Source organism: Talpa occidentalis, unplaced genomic scaffold (assembly GCF_014898055.3).
Source record: "Talpa occidentalis isolate TD23 unplaced genomic scaffold, MPIMG_talOcc4v2.1 talOcc4.9, whole genome shotgun sequence".
Classification (NCBI taxonomy): Eukaryota; Metazoa; Chordata; class Mammalia; order Eulipotyphla; family Talpidae; genus Talpa; species Talpa occidentalis.
This window is the reverse complement of record NW_023605305.1, coordinates 113,925,554-113,943,476: the sequence shown is the minus strand read 5'-3', so window position 1 is coordinate 113,943,476 and position 17,923 is coordinate 113,925,554. Positions and strand designations below refer to the sequence as shown.

The 17,923-nt window shown below is 42.6% G+C and overlaps 1 protein-coding gene across 1 annotated transcript in view; it reads right to left on the bottom strand.

The window, feature by feature from the left end:
* The window catches only part of PDE4DIP (phosphodiesterase 4D interacting protein), a 155,343-nt gene that overhangs the window by 102,959 nt on the left and 34,461 nt on the right, over nucleotides 1-17,923 (bottom strand). The window contains exon 3 of the mRNA XM_054690876.1: nucleotides 16,786-16,937. Within this exon, the coding sequence (XP_054546851.1) occupies nucleotides 16,786-16,937 (152 nt within the window). The remainder of the gene's footprint in view (nucleotides 1-16,785; nucleotides 16,938-17,923) is intronic.

Below are 17,923 nucleotides of genomic sequence, written 5' to 3'. Positions count from 1 at the left end.
TTCACTCCCTCAGATCACCCAGCTCGCACCTCTAAGGACAGCCAGTCCCTCCCATTTTCGCCCCAGGTCTTTTCAATCCCTGAGGCACTTCAATAAGCAGCCTTCATTACCAAGAGCCTCCCCCGACTCTCCCCACCCCCCAAGCCCCCCATACACCAGAGCCAGAGAAAGAGAAAAATCTACTTCAGCGGGGTCTTTGCAAACTCTTTACCGTGGAGGTAAACAGACGAGGAAAAGAGGGAGTTGGGGGTGCGCGTCAGTCTGGAGCCCTGAGATTTTACTCAGTCCCTGGTTCTTAACTCCTGCACCTGCCAAGGGGAGCCAGGCGCTCAGCGCCAGATCCTTCTGGTAAAGCAATTTAAGATCCTGAGTGACAGCTGCAACATTAGCAGGAAGTGTTATTTATACCACATCACCAGGGCCACTGGAGGTGACTGGGAGACAGGCTCCCCGCACCCTGCACAGCGACCAAATACAGGTTCTTAGTGGCAGTAATACTGGGATGAAGAAAAATAAATATTAATATTCAAAGTAAGGGGAACTAAAATGTTTATACTTAATTCACGTGCGCACCTTCCAACCTACCTGCACTTTTTTTCTTGCAATTCCTTCTTAATTCTTTTTAAAAAGATTTATTTATTTATACATACAAGAACTGGGGTACAGGCCAGAGGCGTGGGGGTGAGAAGACTCACCAGAGACAGAGTGGGGAACAGAACAGGTGGATCTACTGAAATACACTGCTGAGGGGAGCAGCGGGCGAGTCAGGAGAGGTCTGCTGCGCCGTGTGGGTTGCTCCCTGGCCAGGTGTCTCCCAGTCACCTCATTTAAATGTTGCAGTGGCTGCGGACAGCTTCATAGTGCTGTGCCTTAGCCCCTTGCGCCATGAGGGAGGCCCCCCTTCTTAATTCTTGATAATCAACATCTCCTGATTCCCCACCATGTGATACGTTGAGCATGAGGAATGAGATGAACACAGTTCCAAGCCTTAAAGAGCGAGGTGGTCATAAGGACAATATAGGCATTGATAGATGGTTTCACACAAATCCTCCAAGTCTGTGCTGTCCAAACTGTTCACACTTTGCACTGCAATGCAGCAGGGTACACACAGCTCAAGTCAAAGTCCCACAAGCTACTGTCACCATCCCTGCGTGCCATGCTTTGTGATGCTTTCTGGTCTACATTTCTTTCTGGGATTGACTCACTGAACTGATTTCCTGACCCACTAAGTTTCATCCTGCAGCTTGAAAAATACTGAATTTACGGGAAATCAGAAGAAAAAGTGATTCTTGCACAGATGATGAGAGAAAGCTTCACTAGGCGTTGTACTCGCACTTTGATTTGAAAAACAGAAAAAGTATGAATAAATGAATCAAGTGGACTGGGGAGCATGATTAGAATGAAGCATTCTTTCAAACAGAATCGGGTTACATGCTCGGTAGGGAACAAACACACTTCCTACCATAGACTGTTGACAACTTGAGACAAAGCATTAGTCCTCATTTAAAAAAAGCAACCTACACACTTATAATTCATTTAGCCATTTTCATTAAATCTGGAATAAATGAATGTCATTGAAGCTTATTTAGAGACAGTGAGGGAGAGAAAATCTAAATTCAAACTCAAAAGATCCTTTTCTTGTCCCAACTCTGTCATTAAATAGCTCTGTGACCTTGGAAGTGCCCCTCTCGGGAGGCCTAACTGTCCCCATTTATAAAATGAAGTGGTTGAAAAGTAGGTGAGTTTTCAGGTCCTTTCCAGGTCTGAGCTCCTGGAGGAAGGATGTGGTTATTACGACCTCCATTTTGCACGAGGGGAACTGGGCTGCCAGATTCTGGATGCGTGTTTCATTATGCTTTTGGATTCTTCTCTCATCATCTAAGATAATTTAACAAAAGTTTAAAGGTACGTAAAATAGAACAGGAACGCAGCATGCCCTCTCATCTAACCTAGAGAGTTCTCTTATTTATTAATGCACATTTCTTCCTCTGCCTTGTCTCCTAGCCCTCTGACCCCTTTTCTATACTCTGACCCCTTTAATGGCCCTTAAAGCAAGTACTTAAATGACTGTTAGTCCTTAGCCTTCTGATTTTTTTCTCACCACACTTACTCCCTCAGAGATTTTACCCACAATTAGGGCTATCATTTTTGCCTCCCAAACAACCCCCAAATCTCCAACCAAGTCAGCTCATCAAGATCTAGCCCTGTGTATCTAACGCTCTGCTCAATAGTTTGGCTTGAATGTCCTATTCTCAGAACAAGCCTCATAGCAAACGCTTCTACAACGGTCTCATTCATGTCTGCCAGAACTCACTGCAGCCATCTGGCCTCTGCCTTAGAGCTGAACTAATGTTTTCAAAACTCAAATCTTGTCATGCCATCCCCTTAATTAAAACTCTCAGAGACATCCCATCACTCTTAGCATAAAAGGAAACACCCATTACATTCCCTCAAGACACCCTATCTTTGTTGAAGTCTTAGTTCAAATCCCACCCAAACAAAGCCTTCCCTGCTACTCCAGCTTGGAAAGAGTTCTTTGGAACTCCTGCAGCAAATGGACATTCAGCAAGTGTTCATAAGCTGGCCGGGATGCTGATTTTCTGCTGTCTTGAAGGGTCACTTAGACCTTTTAGGGCTATTTAAATGTCCTGTTTATATGTCTCCAACTAATGTTTAAGTTGACAAAGGAAAGGGCTAATGACAGGTATTTCTTTCTTTTTTTTTTTTTTAAAGATTTATTTATTTATTTATTTATTTATTTATTTATTTATTTATTTATTTATTTATATAAGCACTGGGTACAGTCAGAAGCACGGGAGGGTGAGAGAATTCACCAGAGCCAGAGCAGGGAGCAGAACAGGCAGACTGACGAAATACACTGCTGAGGGGCGCAGCGGGTGCAGCAGGAGAGGTCTGCGCGCCATGTGGGACCCTGGCCAGCGGCCAGGAATCGAACCGGCACTGCAGAGGCTGCGGGCAGCTTCGCAGCCCAGCGCGCAACCGCTGTGCCACCAGGGGAGCCCCTGACAGGTCTTTCTGTACCCCTACTCCCACAACCACCGACAAGACCTTTCAGTAACATTCGTCCCTCTACTGTGGTCACAGCCTGATCACCATGCCCTCAACCAGGCTAGGGTGTTCGGAAGGCTGGGCAGGCATATTTTGTTTTTGTAATCTCACTGCATAGTATTTGGGAAGCACTTCCTAAATATTTTTGATGAATAAACAGATAAGCATTCCATAAACTTTTGTTGATTTGATTTGTCAGATAGGGGCTAGTTTGCTTGTTATTCTTAAACTTTCCGATAATATAGAAAGATTTGTTTTAATAGTTCCAAAGAAATTACATTTGCTAGAATGGTTACTGTAGACAAACAATGTTTCCTCACTTAAATTGCTAAGTCTAGATACTCATATACTTGACCTTTTCTCTGAACTCCGGTCAGTACCTAACGTTCTAATAGAAATTTCCACCTGAATATTGACAACAAATAATTGTAATCCCTAAAATTCAACTCTGTATTGCTCAGAAGATAAACACAGCAGATTCATAAGCAAGGGACAGTGCTTTTTTTTTTTAATATGATGTGTCAAAAATGTTTTCTCTCAAATATTTTTTCCAAACATTAATGGCTACCCCCTGCAATTTCCTTAATTTCTTCTTCCCACCACTTCTTGATGTATTAGTCCAGACTGGAAATAAGACTAATAAGGACTCCATCACTGCCAACAATAGTAAGAGGATTACAACACAGCTGTTGTATGTCATGCCCTATTAACAAACCAACTGTCAAGCCAGCCTTAAAAAATCTCAGCTTTACATTTGCTTAATCATATTCAGACCCCCCAGCTAGCTCTTATAATGGAAATACTTGAAAGCATTAATCGCTTACCATTGTCTTTGCTAAAAATAAAGTTCCATTTCGTTGAAAATGATTAATCACCTTAGTTGATAGATCCTTCTCATATATAATAAAATTTCTGCAACTTAAACTCTACTATCTGTGATAACTGATATCTTTATATTTTGTGAAGTAAACGGTATTCTTACATTTATAAACAGAAGCAGAATACTGCTTTTAAGTTGTATTTCTTAATAGTTTGACACTATCATTCATTTACAAGTACCCATAAACATTATGATTATCATGCACACTTATCTAAGAAGGATAGCAGGTTCAAATCCCAGTTCTGCTTTTGCTTAATTGTGTAACTTTGGGAAAACTATTTTCTAGTAATTAACTGTAGCAAAGGAGTGAGGAGACTTGGGTCCAGAAGGTTACTAAGTGCTGGAACTGAATCTATTTTGCTGACTTTTGGTTTTGAAACTGAGCAAGTAGAGTGAAAATATTAAAATGTATTGGATTTTAATATTTATTTATTCAGCAAGTGTTCATAAGCTGACCGGGATACTGATTTTCTGCTGTCTTGAAGGGTCACTTAGACCTTATTATTTTTAAATTTTATATATTTTTTACATCATTTTTCATTTTTGCACAATGTGTGCATTTTCATCTTGGTTATAGTCCCCATACAATTCCCATCCCCCTTGTTTTGAGCCTACTCCCTCCTTCCCCATTGTAGTGTGTCTGTGGTTTATAGTTGCTTGTTGATTTTGATTTTTACTTTATTATAATTAGTCTTTTTCCTGGTCCCTTATTTAGGTTTTCTAAATTCCTGCTATGGGTGAGACCATCTGGTATTTTTCTTTTTTTTTTTCTCGCTTATTTCGCTGAGCATGATCCCTTCCAGCTCCATCCATGTTGCTGTAAATTGCATAAGTTTATCTTTTTTGATTGCTGAGTAATATTCCATGGTGTATATGTACCACATCTTCTTGATCCAGTCATTTATTTTTGGGCATTTGGGTTGTTTCCAGAGCTTAGCTATTGTAAATTGTGCTGCTATAAACATAGGGTGCAGGTGCCCTTTGGAATTAATGTTTCTGTGTCCTTTGGGTAAATACCTAGGAGTGGAATTGCTGGATCATATGGAAGCTCCATCTTTAGCAGGTTAAGGAATCTCCACACAGCTCTCCATAGTGGTTGGACCAGTTTGCACTCCCACCAACAGTGCAGGAGAGTTCCTTTTTCTCCACATCCTCGCCAACATTTGTTGTTGTTAGTTTTTGGTTCAAATTTATGGATACATGAACAAGTGTTTTACTATTCTTTATACATTTCTGTTGAAACTGCTCATAATTAAAAAAAACTCTTGAAGGGAATGAAACTAGGAATTGCAGGAGGCAGCCATCAATTTGATAGAAGGATAAATTCTCTGCAAAGTCAGATGTAATGAACTTACTAGCACACTCCATCCACACATCTGTACATCAGACATTTATTGAGCACTTACATTCTCAGCAATACTACACTCCCTATCATAAAAGGAACTCAACTGGAACTAAGGAACCACTTGTCAAGAGATATTGTGAAAAGCCTCCCTACATCAATTAGAGGTTAGTTCTAGAGAACATTTAAGATCCTTAGTCACCATGACAGTGTATTTTTGAAAAATATTCTCGTCCATAGAAACAATACTACCAACGCTTGTACTAATGAGAAAACCATCACTTTTTGAAAAATCTCAGAACACACTGCCACTCTCTTACAGTAGAGTCCCAAGGTACTTAGAGTCTCCCTGTTCAGTATGAGAGCTCAGTGGAGGAAGAAAGCTACCACCTGAGTTCAATCCCTGGCCAGGGAGCTACCCACATGGCACAGCAGACCTCTCCTGTCTCCCTGCTGCTCCCTTCAGCAGTGTATTTCAGTCAATCTGCCTGTTCTGCTCCCCACTCTGTCTGGTGAATCCTTTTACTCCCCGCATCTCTGGCCTACACCCCACTTCTTCTAATAAAAATAAATTATAAAAAAAAAGAGAGAGAATGAGGACACAAGTGAGCTAAAAGACATCACATTTTCAAGATAAAATCAGCAAGGATGATAGGAAGGGCCCAAGGATGACCTCCAATGACTATTTAACCTATAACTTTAAATGTTACAGGTTTAAACTTTAACTTGCTGTCATATTATTATCATAACTTGCTGTCATATTTTAAAAACAGCCCTCTTGGAAGACCACGCAAATGGTTAGAAAGCGTTTCCTACTCTTCAGCATCCAGTGGGATCCTGAGAACGTGGGGTTCCCTGTGATGGACAGGTACTTCCACTTCTACCTCAGGTCCCTGCATCTTTTCAAAAAGCATTCTTCACTGTAAATAATCTTCCTGGTGAGCCTGGAGGGTCTGACCACCTGAATTTACATAAAATTTACTTTCCTCCATTTTCAAGTCGAACAAACCAAACTTGGTCTTCAACAGGTTAAATAATAGAGTTACTATGTGACCAGCAACTTCACTCCTAGTTATACTCCCAAGAAAATTGAGAACATATGCCCACACAGAGGAGATTGTATATGCATGCTGATAGAACACTATTCCTAAGAGTCAGAGTAGAAACACCCCAAAGCTGTAGCAGCTGAAGAATGGCTGTACCATGCAATGACGTGTGTCCATGCAGTGAAGGGCCTCTCAGCTATGAAGAACAATGAAAAGCTGACATGCGCTACAACTTAGATGAACCTCGAAAACATACTAATGTGAAGGACACAAAAAATCACAAATGATATGATTCCTCCTGCATGAAATGTTCAGAATAGGCAAATCCATTGAAAAAGAAAGCAGGTAAGCGGCTGTTAGGTGCTGGGTAGGTGGGGAAGAAATGAGAAGTGGCTGCTTATGGGTATTTGGGTTTGGGGGGGTGATAATTGCCATTAATTTAGGGGGAAGGTGATAGATTACCACCATGAGGACTAGGTAGTGGTAACTGTTGCATATAATAAAACCACGGCATTGTATACTTTAAAAGGGTGAAATTTAGAGCATGCAAATTATAATTAAGCTGTTACTTAAAAAAGAAGAAAAAAGAAACCCAAGTTAGAAGAAGTAACTTTCCCAATCTTTACTGTTTATAAAAGACTTTTTGTGATATTCTTTTCAACAAAGTTCAATATAATTCAATTAAAAGCAAGTGGTCTAGACTCGATCATTTTTAAACCTCCTGCCTATTAATCCTATGTAGATGATGGGACCCTAACAGTGAAGCCTGTCTAACTTAGGGGCGCTAAGTGAGCTCAGGTCTCATTTCATGTCACATTCACATGTGCAGGTCACGTTTCAAAAACGTGGAAAGCTCAGGGATTACTATGTTTCATTAAGCTACAGTTTTGTTACAATCCTCAGATACAACAGAAAGAAACTGTGATTTGCATATAATGATCTATTTTTGTAAACAGAAGAATGTGCTCATTATGCTATCTTGAAGAATATGCTCAGCTTTTGCACATTTTTTTAAAAAGATTTATTTATTTATTTATGCATACAAGAACTAGGGTGTAGGCCAGAGGTGAGGGGGGTTGGGAGGTGAGAGGGTTCACCAGAGAGAGAGTGGGGAGCAGAACAGGTGGATCTACCTAATGCACTGCTGAGGGGAGCAGCGGGGAGGCAGGAGAGGTCTGCTGTGCCATGTGGGTCAGCTCCCTGGCCGGGGATCAAACTTGTGCTGCAGAGGCTGTGGACAGCTCCATAGCGCTGAGACTTAGCCCCTTGCGCCATTTAACAAGTAGACCCTGGAAGTCCATCAGCTGACCTTGCCACTCCTCAGCCTTTCACCTCTCACAGGGTCTGTGCCCAGCGGCCCACACATCTGTGCAGAGAGTAGGCTGCAAATCCTACAAAGGCCATTTCCTCCCGGGTTGCACAATCAACAAAACTTCCTCCTGAAACTCTTGTTTCTGAAGTTTCAGACTATTTTAAATGCTAAAACATTAATAATATCTTTCCATTTTCTCTGCCGGAACTCAGAAATATTTTGACATCCAAGCTCAAGGCAGCCTTGTCTTGAAATACTAGTCCAAGGACAAGAGAGCTAACACCAGAGCTGCTACCGCAGGTCGGCAACCACACCCGACCCTCAGCTGTGTCACGGTGTGGTCAAAGGACAGGGGTTCAGATGATGTTCCTGTTGCCTTCCCCACCATAGATAGACACCCACACCCCCCTCGATCCTGGAATAACAAAGTGTAGTCGTCATTACACATTAGGGCGCTGGGAACTATATAAAACCAGACCAAAACAAAACAACAACTTCCCTAGTCACCAAAAATAAAGGGCCCGGTCAGAAATAGTGCAGCCAGAGACAGTTTGATGAACTCCACGGGAGGCAGGGGAGTTGGGCCCCCGGGACCCAAACTGGATTCTCCATCGGTTTGCCACACCCACCCCAGAGGGACTGGGTCTTTGTCCACAACTGCTGCAAGCCTGGAAGGTTATTTGCTGAGCTTCTAGTTTTCAGGGGGACACATCAACTTCAGTCCTAACCTATTTTTCTAGATTTTCCATGACCTTTCTCCATCTTCCTCTAGGAAAGAAGGCAATTTCAAAGGCACAATGAGGACTCTCTAGGGCTAAGAGCTATCCATGGCTGCAGTAATAGGGTGAGGGCCAGGAGCTGGGAGGGGGGAGAAGAGGCAGAGCCAGCTGGAACCTCAGAGGACACTCTCATGCCCGAGTCATGACAAATAGTCCCCTATTTCTGAGCTCACGTCCCCTCAGTGGCCTCCAGGACTTTTCATGGGTCAGAGTGTTAGCTTAAAATGTCATTCCTTTTCTTTCCCCCTTAGCGCTAACTTAATGATCTCCAACTTGCCTTTTTTTTTTCCCCCCATAGAGCCCTCATTCAGATTAATACCACTTTTTCCCACTTAACTTGTTATAAACATTCTCCCATGACAGTATTTATCTCAACATCATCTTAAATAATGTAATTATAAATAACGAGATTGGAGGAATAGAGTGCAAATTATTTAACTAATTCTATTTTGTTGAATAGTTGGGATATTTGTCATTTTTCACTTTGATTTAGATATGCCTGTTAAAGGAGGCCTCGCTGACCCTGGAGCGGGATGCGGACCCCTGCTGAGAGCTTCCTCAGATGTCCTGGACTCACACTCCTTACAAGGACTATCTGTTTGTCTCATCAGCTACACTGAGAGTGCCTTAAGGACAGGAAAATGCCTTATTTTCCTCCCCCAAATGACAATCACTCCACTGCTGTTTGGGGTTTGCTGCTATTGTGTACTGGTTACAGTGCTGCTACAGCTGCCTGCTCAGTGGGTCGCGGCACATGCTGGTTGTTGAAGGGAGATCGCTTGGTGTGATCCTTTCATGCAAACACAATAAAAAGGAAAAGACACGGCTGCTCGTGCTGGGCACTGTGCTGATCACCATGGCAAGCCGCGAGCAAAACCCAGGCCCGCCACGGTGGAGCACAGATTCCAACCAAAAAGACAGACTTAGGGGATCAGAGGACCTGGGAGTTCACAGCAGGGCGCCGACCCGGCCTGGGATGGGAGTGGGGGTGGGTGGCAGGTCCTAACGGGTGCCTCCTCCTCACCGGTCTCCATCCCATCAGTCGTGTGGCCTCCCACTTCTACTGCTGAGGGATCTGTCTTTCGTGTTCATTTTTCTCACTCCTGTACTGTCGGTCTTCGCCTGGAACACGCCAGCAGTGTCCTCACTGCTCTTTCTGCCGTAGACTCCAGCCCTCCAGTCTAGTCCAAACAAAAGCCTAAGAAAGGGATGTTTCGAAAGGAAAAACTCTCAAGTCAGCCCTCTGTTAAAAGCCCAGTGGCGTCCCACTGAGCTCTGACAGAGCTCCAAAAGTGTCTACAGAACCTGCAAGAGCCTGTGTGCTGACTTCACTCTTTTTCTCCAGTCTTTTTTTTTCTTTATTATTATTATTATTATTATTTTAATTTTATATATTTTTTACATCATTTTTCATTTTTGCACCATGTATGCATTTTCATCTTGGTTATAGTCCCCATACAATTCCCATCCCCCCTTGTTTTGATCCTACTCCCTCTACCCCCTCCCATAGTGTGTCTCCAGCTTATAGTTGCTTGTTGATTTTGATTTTTACTTTATTATAATTAGTCTTTTTCCTGGTCCCCTTATTTAGGTTTTCTAAATTCCTGCCATGAGTGAGACCATCCGGTATTTTTCTCCAGACTTAACTCTTCACAGTCCAGGTAGCCCTGGCCTAAGGCCGACCCTGCCCGAGACAGGCTACCTCACTGCAGTGCACTCATTTTTCTCTCCTCTGAATCTTGCTTCATGCTGTTCCCCTGCAAGGAACAGTCTTCATTTCCCACTCCCAACCTACATTAACAGTTAATTCTTTTTCCTCCTCAGGTTCCACATTAGATGTAGTTAGGAAACATTCCCTGATTCTTGCAATCAGGGGCCCCCTCTAAATACTGTGCAGCACCCTTTATTTCTGTCATGATTACCTTCTGCTGCAATCAGGTAATCTGTAAAACTATGAGGGCAGGAGCCATATCTGCCTATTCTTTCTTGTATTTGCAGCATTTAAGACATTGTTGCACACGGTAAGAGTTCCAGAAATGCATTAAGTGGTTAGATAAATAAAATGAACACACACTATTAAAGAAAGATTCAGGTAATATATAAAGTTACAAAGAGGACAAAACATCATGACTAATTCCATCACCCAGATATATGTATATCTATCCCTCCAGATCTCCCTCGAAAATGAGATCTTATGCAGTCAAATTGTTGATTTGTTGCTTAATCTTCAGTTTGTAATTATGGACATCCTTCCAAGCCATTATATCGCTCTAAGATATTCTGCTGGATGCATGGATCAAGTTGAAATAATCAATGCTCACCTTGATAGATTATTTCTAATAGCTTATTGGTATAAAATCTGAAACAAACATCCATTCTTGAAAACACATCTTCTCCTGTGTTCACATTTGATCACTCTGCATCTCACAGCTGCACAGGGCCCAGCACATAAGATTCTCCCATATGTGAGTGCATGAGAGGAATGAATGAACAATTAAGGGGACTGGGGAGGATCCATAAAGATATAAAACTGCGTCTACGAGTTCAGACTCAGAATCATACTGTTCAAATCCCAACTCTGGTACTTTCTAAAAATCACTAATCTTTTCCTAGCTTCAGTGGCTCACCCTATACGAACAAAGACAATGGTTGTACCAACCTCAAAAGACTGTTAAAATAATTGAGGAAGACAATACAAGCCAAGTCCATTCACAGAGCCCTGTGTACGCAATAAATATGGATTGCTCTCAGTGGTTTTGTTATTTTTAAAATGCATTTTCAGAATGGAAATTATTATTGGAATGAATATCCTTCAAGGTCTACAGGGAGAACTCTGTCTAGAGAAGAGGAGAAACCAGTTCTGATAAGGAAACAGAAAGGAGATAATTAAAAAATTAGAATGATTGTCATTCCAGTGCTATTTCCTCTTTGGAAGTGATTGTTCTTTTTTTTTAAGATTTATTTATTTATGCATATAAGAGCTGGCGTGCAGGCCGGTGTTGTGGGTGAGAGGATTCACCAGAGACTGAGTGGAGAACAACAGGCAGATCCACTGAAACACACTGCTGAGGGGAGCAGCCGGGAGACAGGAGAGGTCTGCTGCACCATGTGGGTAGCTCCCTGGCCGGATGGGGATCAAACTCTTGCCATCGTGGCTGGTGCGCCACCAGGGAGGCCCCAGTGATTGTTCTATTCTGTCGGTTGCTATACCTTTCTGAATTTTCAGGGTTGTTAAATATTTGTAATTTCATTCTTTTTGATAAAGCTACTTGATTAATTATATAATCAAATGTGAGCTATTATTTATAACTTTGTACAGTTTATATATACATGTATGTGTGTGCCTATATGTTATATATATTTACAAATTTTAAAAATGCTTATCATATGTAGGTTTTTTTTTTTTTTTAAAGATTTATTTATTTATTTATATAAGCATTGGGTATAGTCAGAGGCATGGGAGGGTGAGAGAATTCACCAGAGCCAGAGCAGGGAGCAGAACAGGCAGAGTGATGAAATACACTGCTGAGGGGAGCAGCGGGCGGCAGGAGGGGTCTGCGCATCACGTGGGACTCCGGCCTGGTGGCCGGGGATCGAACCAGTGCTGCAGAGGCTGTGGGCAGCCTCACAACCCAGCGCTCAACTGCTGCACCACCGGGGAGGCCCCATATTTAGGTTTTAAAGATATACATTTGGTAATTAATCTTGTGCTATCTCTTCCACTATTGCCTTCAATGCTATTTAAATTGAATTTTGTATAATTTGAATTTCTTATGCCCCAATCAGATTGTATGTGCTTCAGAATGGTACCATCTGCAGCACTCCTAATCAGTCCTTTTACTTACTCAAGTCTTAAGAAAAAATGATACATATTTTTTTGTTGTTAGTAATGTTGCTAATCTCCTTAGCAATGTTGCTTAGGAAAAAATGTTGCAGCTAAAGTTCTGTGGGATGACTGTGTGGAATCCCTCTGAAAAATCCTGTTTAAAAAGAAGAAAATTGTTTGCTTTTACTTGCTGAAAATTTAGGATTCTCCCGTCTTCTCATACAGTAGCTATTTGAATGCCTCATTTATAACTTTTCGTTTTCCCGTGAAAACAAAACCAGCAGGCTTGCGCAGTGTGGCCTGGGGCGCTTAAATGCCTTTTTTTAGTGAAAAATCCCTTCTCTGGTAGCCCTTATCTTGCAAGGCTGGAATTACACAGAAACACTCACCAAGCACAGAAACCTCTGGCCCTAAAGGCCGCCCTCACATGACCCAGATTCACTCAACTCAGACAAGAAACCAGGACTGTGCTGGTGACACCCCTTGTGGGATGCTCAGGGGTCCTCAGCACAGAATTGCCCACTGAGGGCTCCCACATGCAGACACACAGACTTCATGACCCAAGTGGAAAATCTGCCAAGACGGGCGGGACCTCAAACAGGCTGACTCACTGTGGCTGGATCCAGGCTGCAGAGAGCTGGTTTCAGGCTATAATTAGGCAAACACTCCAACTGGTCCTGCTGACCGACTCAGGCAAAGATGACAATCTTACAAAATGTGTGAAGAGGAGAGGGCCGTGGAGGCTTCTCCAAAGTCACGGTGTGGGCTCCTGGCCCTCTGCGGCTATGCCCCAACAGCTGTCGTTTTGAGTCTATGCATAAAATCAAACCACCCACGTCCCTCCACAAGCAGGCTCTCCTCTGGCCGGGCCTCTCATTTACCTGAGTCTTGGAATCACTGGCGTCCTTCTGGCTTAGCCCTTTATACTTGTATAACCTTAGGCAAGTTATTTGAGTCTGGGGTCTCTTTGCTGGTCTAATGGAGTAAGAGTACTATTTCTCTCATTTGACAGAAAAAGGACTGAAATAAAACATGTGGTTTCCTTAAAAGTGCTTCGTGCATAATAAACACTCAATGATACCATTATTATTAGTTATTATGACCTTCTAAATGAGTTTTGCCAAATACTTCAAATGGTTTCTGCTTCTTTTAATTTTAAATTTATATTTTTTCATCCTGATTTAGAGAGAACAGTCCTCTTTTATTTTTTTTTTAAGATTTATTTATTTATTTAAGATTTATTTATTTATTTAAGATTTTTAAAATTTATTTTATTCATTTAAGATTTATTTTTTAAGATTTATTTATTTATTATTATTTATACAAGCACTAGGTACAGTCAGCAGCGCGGGAGGGTGAGAGAATTCACCAGAGCCAGAGCGGGGAGCAGAGCAGGCAGAAGGACCTAAGTACACTGCTGAGGGGAGCAGCGGGCGGCAGGAGAGGTCTGCGCGCCATGCGGGACCCTCCTCCGGTGGCCGGGGAGCAGCCGGGGATCGAAGCGGCGCCGCAGAGGCTGTGGGCAGCTTCGCAACCCAGCGCTCAACCGCTGCGCCACTGGGGAGGCCCGAGAACTGTCCTCTTTTAAATTCACCATTAAAAATAAGTACATTTTTCTTAATTTCCCAGTTTCCTATTCTAAATCAATTAGTGTGCCAATAGGCTTCTTAAAACTCTTCAGTTTACTGTGAATACCTTCAGAGACTACTGAGTACAGGTGGGACAAATTATAAATCTCCTCTTCACACATTTCTTCAATACTTTTCAACAAGTTTAGTTTAGTTGATAAACAGTTGCTGAGTGCTTACTGTGTGCCTGCGTTATGCTAGATTCCAGAGGCTGGAAAAGGATGAGCAGGAGGTATTGTCTGACCTTAGAGAGTTTTGAGTCTGGGCATATGTTTTATGAATGGAGAGTCAAGAAGGCATATTTGAAAAAAAAAAGAGCCCCTGAGCTAAAGCTTGAAGCACAAAAACCCTTTAACCAGGGAAAGAATAGCAGAGGAAAAGAATTCCAGACAGTGTAAAGTTGGAAGCATGAATAAGCTTGAAGTTCCACACAGTTCAGAATTAAGAGGAGAAGCCCATGATGGAGAATAATAGTAGGAGACAAAAGCAGATATTAGTACGTAAGAATTGAGAAGCCCCTTCTCCGGCACAGACCCTTTAGTGTGCCCCCTTCCACTCTCCAAGCACAACTTCCCAACCTTTACCCCAAAGCTGCTGATTAAATGTTTTACAACCCAAGGTAAATTTGTTAATTAGTATTTTACATTTTTTAGGGTAGAACATTAGAATACGCCCCTATTCCTCCATTATCTTTTCTAACCAATTTTTTCTCTGATTTGCAAATCCTCTCATGGAGATTGCTTTTTTTTTATAATTACACACGCGCACGCGCGCACACACACACACACACACTTTACACACACACACACATTACAACGCTGTTCCTTTTTCTACAGTGTCTGATTTCTCCTCTCAGGTGTAGTCCCATAAAATTCCCACCACCAAGTCACCTGTGAAGCATCACCATAGTCTCTTGTGCTCTTTCCACTTCGTTTTAATCCCTCTTTATGGAGATTCTTCATATGCTAGCTGCTCTCATTCAGAGTCTTCAGGATGGATGGATGGGCGGATGAATGGATAGATCAGTGAGTGATGGATGAGGGATGGATGGCTAGATGGATGGATGGGATGAATGGGTGGATGGATGAGTGGATGAGTGGATGAATGGATGAGTGAGTGGGTGGGTGGATGGATGGATGGATGGATGGATGGATGGATGGATGGATGGATGGATAAGTGGTTGGGTGGGTGGGTGGGTGGATGGATAAGTGGTTGGTGGGTGGGTGGGTGGATGGATGGATGGATGGATGGATGGATAAGTGGTTGGGTGGGTGGGTGGGTGGGTGGATGGATGGATGTATTAGTGGGTGGGTGGGTGGGTGGGTGGGTGGATGGATGGATGGATGGACAAACAGGCTAGTGAGCATGACACAGCTTTGTTTATTGGCAATGACTTTGATGACAAAGAAATATGTTATAAACCCATAAATTACTTATTTGTTTGACACATAAGGGTGGGTGATTTAAGGTATATCTAATTGGCTTGTTCTCTGTCCTAATTTGGTTTCTGCAGGTAGTTCCCAATAGTGAAAAGCAAGAACTAGTCAGCAATATTAGATCTGAATGCTAACAGCAAAGGACTTAGTTTCACATATGAAAGTCAGCTGACCCCTGCTCACTGCCCAACCCAGCCCATTATTTTCCCTCTCCCGCAGCAGCTGGCTATTCATTTCCCTCTCCCATAGCATCTGGCTATCAGTGGAGGGCACCCCTCACTTCTACTATCTAAACTGCCTCTCAAGTAAAAGAACATGCAGGCAACTCTGCTCACTCTGCTGATTGTGGCAGATGCAATGGTGAAAGAAGAAAAAGGGGTTGGGGTGTTAGCATCCCCACTGTCAACACCAACACCATACAACTGTTCAGAGGTTCGGTGGTTCTTATAAAACCATAGTACCACAGACTTTGTCTTTTTTAAAAAAAAAGTAGTTATCCATGATAACTCTAAGAAAGGGAAAAAAAAAACCAGAACAGCTAAGTGTAGCAGTTTAATTCTCAGGAATGTATTACATGGAGCAGATCCTTTCTCCACAGGAATATCTAGTAGGATGTACACTGGGTCTTAGTGAAACATTTCTACTTACAAGTCATGGGTACGCAGGGCAAAGCCATGCCAACACTGCTTAATTAACCCTTTTTAATGGAATTTTATCATTTTTTGTCAAAATCTATCAACTCAAGAACAAAAGAAACCCACATCCCTCCGAGCTTTATTTACACAGTATTCAAGTGTGGCCTCACCCCTGGAGAACCCCCAGGGGGCACCAAAGAGCTGTTTCTTTTTTTAGCACACCTGCCCTAAGACATCCTGGGCTCACTTTCCAGGTCACAAAAATCCCAGAGGATGGGTTCTAATACTCAGACTTCCTGGGATCAATCCAGGGAACTGAAGACCTGAATCACACCATCAGTAATTTGACTCTGGGCCAGATCTAAGGGTAAACATTCAAAACAGAACCCTTGAGTTCAATCAGGAGTTTTGAGCAACAATGCCAGGTTCTTGTTGAGAAGGAAGTGGTTGTGACTTAGTCACATCCCACCTGAGACATTATCCAGACATCCAGAGTGCTCAAGAGAATATGATGCCTGTCGAGTGGACTAGGTACCCTGGCCTTACCACGGTCCAGTCACTGATTCCCAGGGTGCCATTTAAACTTCTTGAATTTATCTGAGTTGTAAACCAGGGGTACAAATGCTGAAACAGGATGCAGGCAATGGCCCAGGAGCCTCAGAGGTCGGCACCCAGCCAACAGCACAAATGCTTATCGGGACGCTTTCTTGAAAGAGACACCAATATAAGAAAGCCCATAATCTAGACTAAGTCAAGCATCATATTTTCAGAAGTCAGTAACCCACAGCATTGCTTCTGAGTGAGATAACGATTTCCCACCCACGAGACTTACCTTTTCAAAGTCTCGAAGAGCCTGGGTCTGCACCTGAGGGGGGTTTTCAAATGCCCTCATGGAGCATGAATGCCCAAAAGGAAGCTTCTCCCCACTTCTCCAGGTCTGTGATGGTGCTGGGGGGCCTCGGTCTTTGGTGTCACTAAGGAAAGCTGGCAATAAAACAGGACAGTCAAGAATTTTATATAACCGTGGCATGAAGATCATCCTAATTTATACATTCCAGCAGAATTTGGCTTCTATAAAATGCAGAGCAATTCCAGGCCACACAGAAATAGTTCACAGAAAGTGGCCTGTGATGGATCATCTTCTAGTTTATGTCCATGCGCCTTTGTAACGTGAAGTTCCCATCCAGTAGAGTCTGTCGCTCCAACCCTTCAGTCTAAGTTGGTCCAGTGACTTACTCTGACCAAGGAGCATATGAAGAAAATTTTCCAATGAGTTCTAGAGATCAGGCCCGTTCAAACCCTTTATAGAACATCAGAACAACAGCCCATGAAGAAGCCTAGTCTACCCTCTCGGAGGAAGAAAGACCAAAAACGTGGTCTTGGGCCCTTGGCCCAGCCAGGCTGTTAAAGAATGCAGCTACTGAATGACCCCAAGTGAGGTCAGCAGAAGAAATACCTCATTTGCCAATGCTCAGGATTATGAAAAAGAATAGATCATTGTTGCTTTAATCCACAGCTGGGCAAACTGCTTCTTATGGGGCCAGAGTATGAGTGTTTTAAGCTCGTGGCCCACAGCCTGTCACAACTCAGTTCTGCTCTTGTGCTCAAAGCAGACTCGGACCATGTAAATGAAGGCACATGGCTGTGCTGTCACAAACTGGCCACTGGCCAGTTTTAAGCCACTAAGTTTTAGGGTGGTTTTTCACATAACAAAAGATAAGTGAAATAGCCTTTTTATTAAAAAAAAATCACATTACTAGCTAAGAAGCATTTCTACCAATCTCTCTGCAGAGAATCTTTCAGATTATCATTGAGAAATAATAACAGTCATACCAACCAACATCTTCAGCAGGCAGTACACAAGTGTTTCACATAAACTGTTTATTTATAAAATTACAACGAGCAATGAAATAGACTGATGTGGTTATTTGATGGCCAAATAAAGGTTCAGAAACTGCTTGCCCAAGATT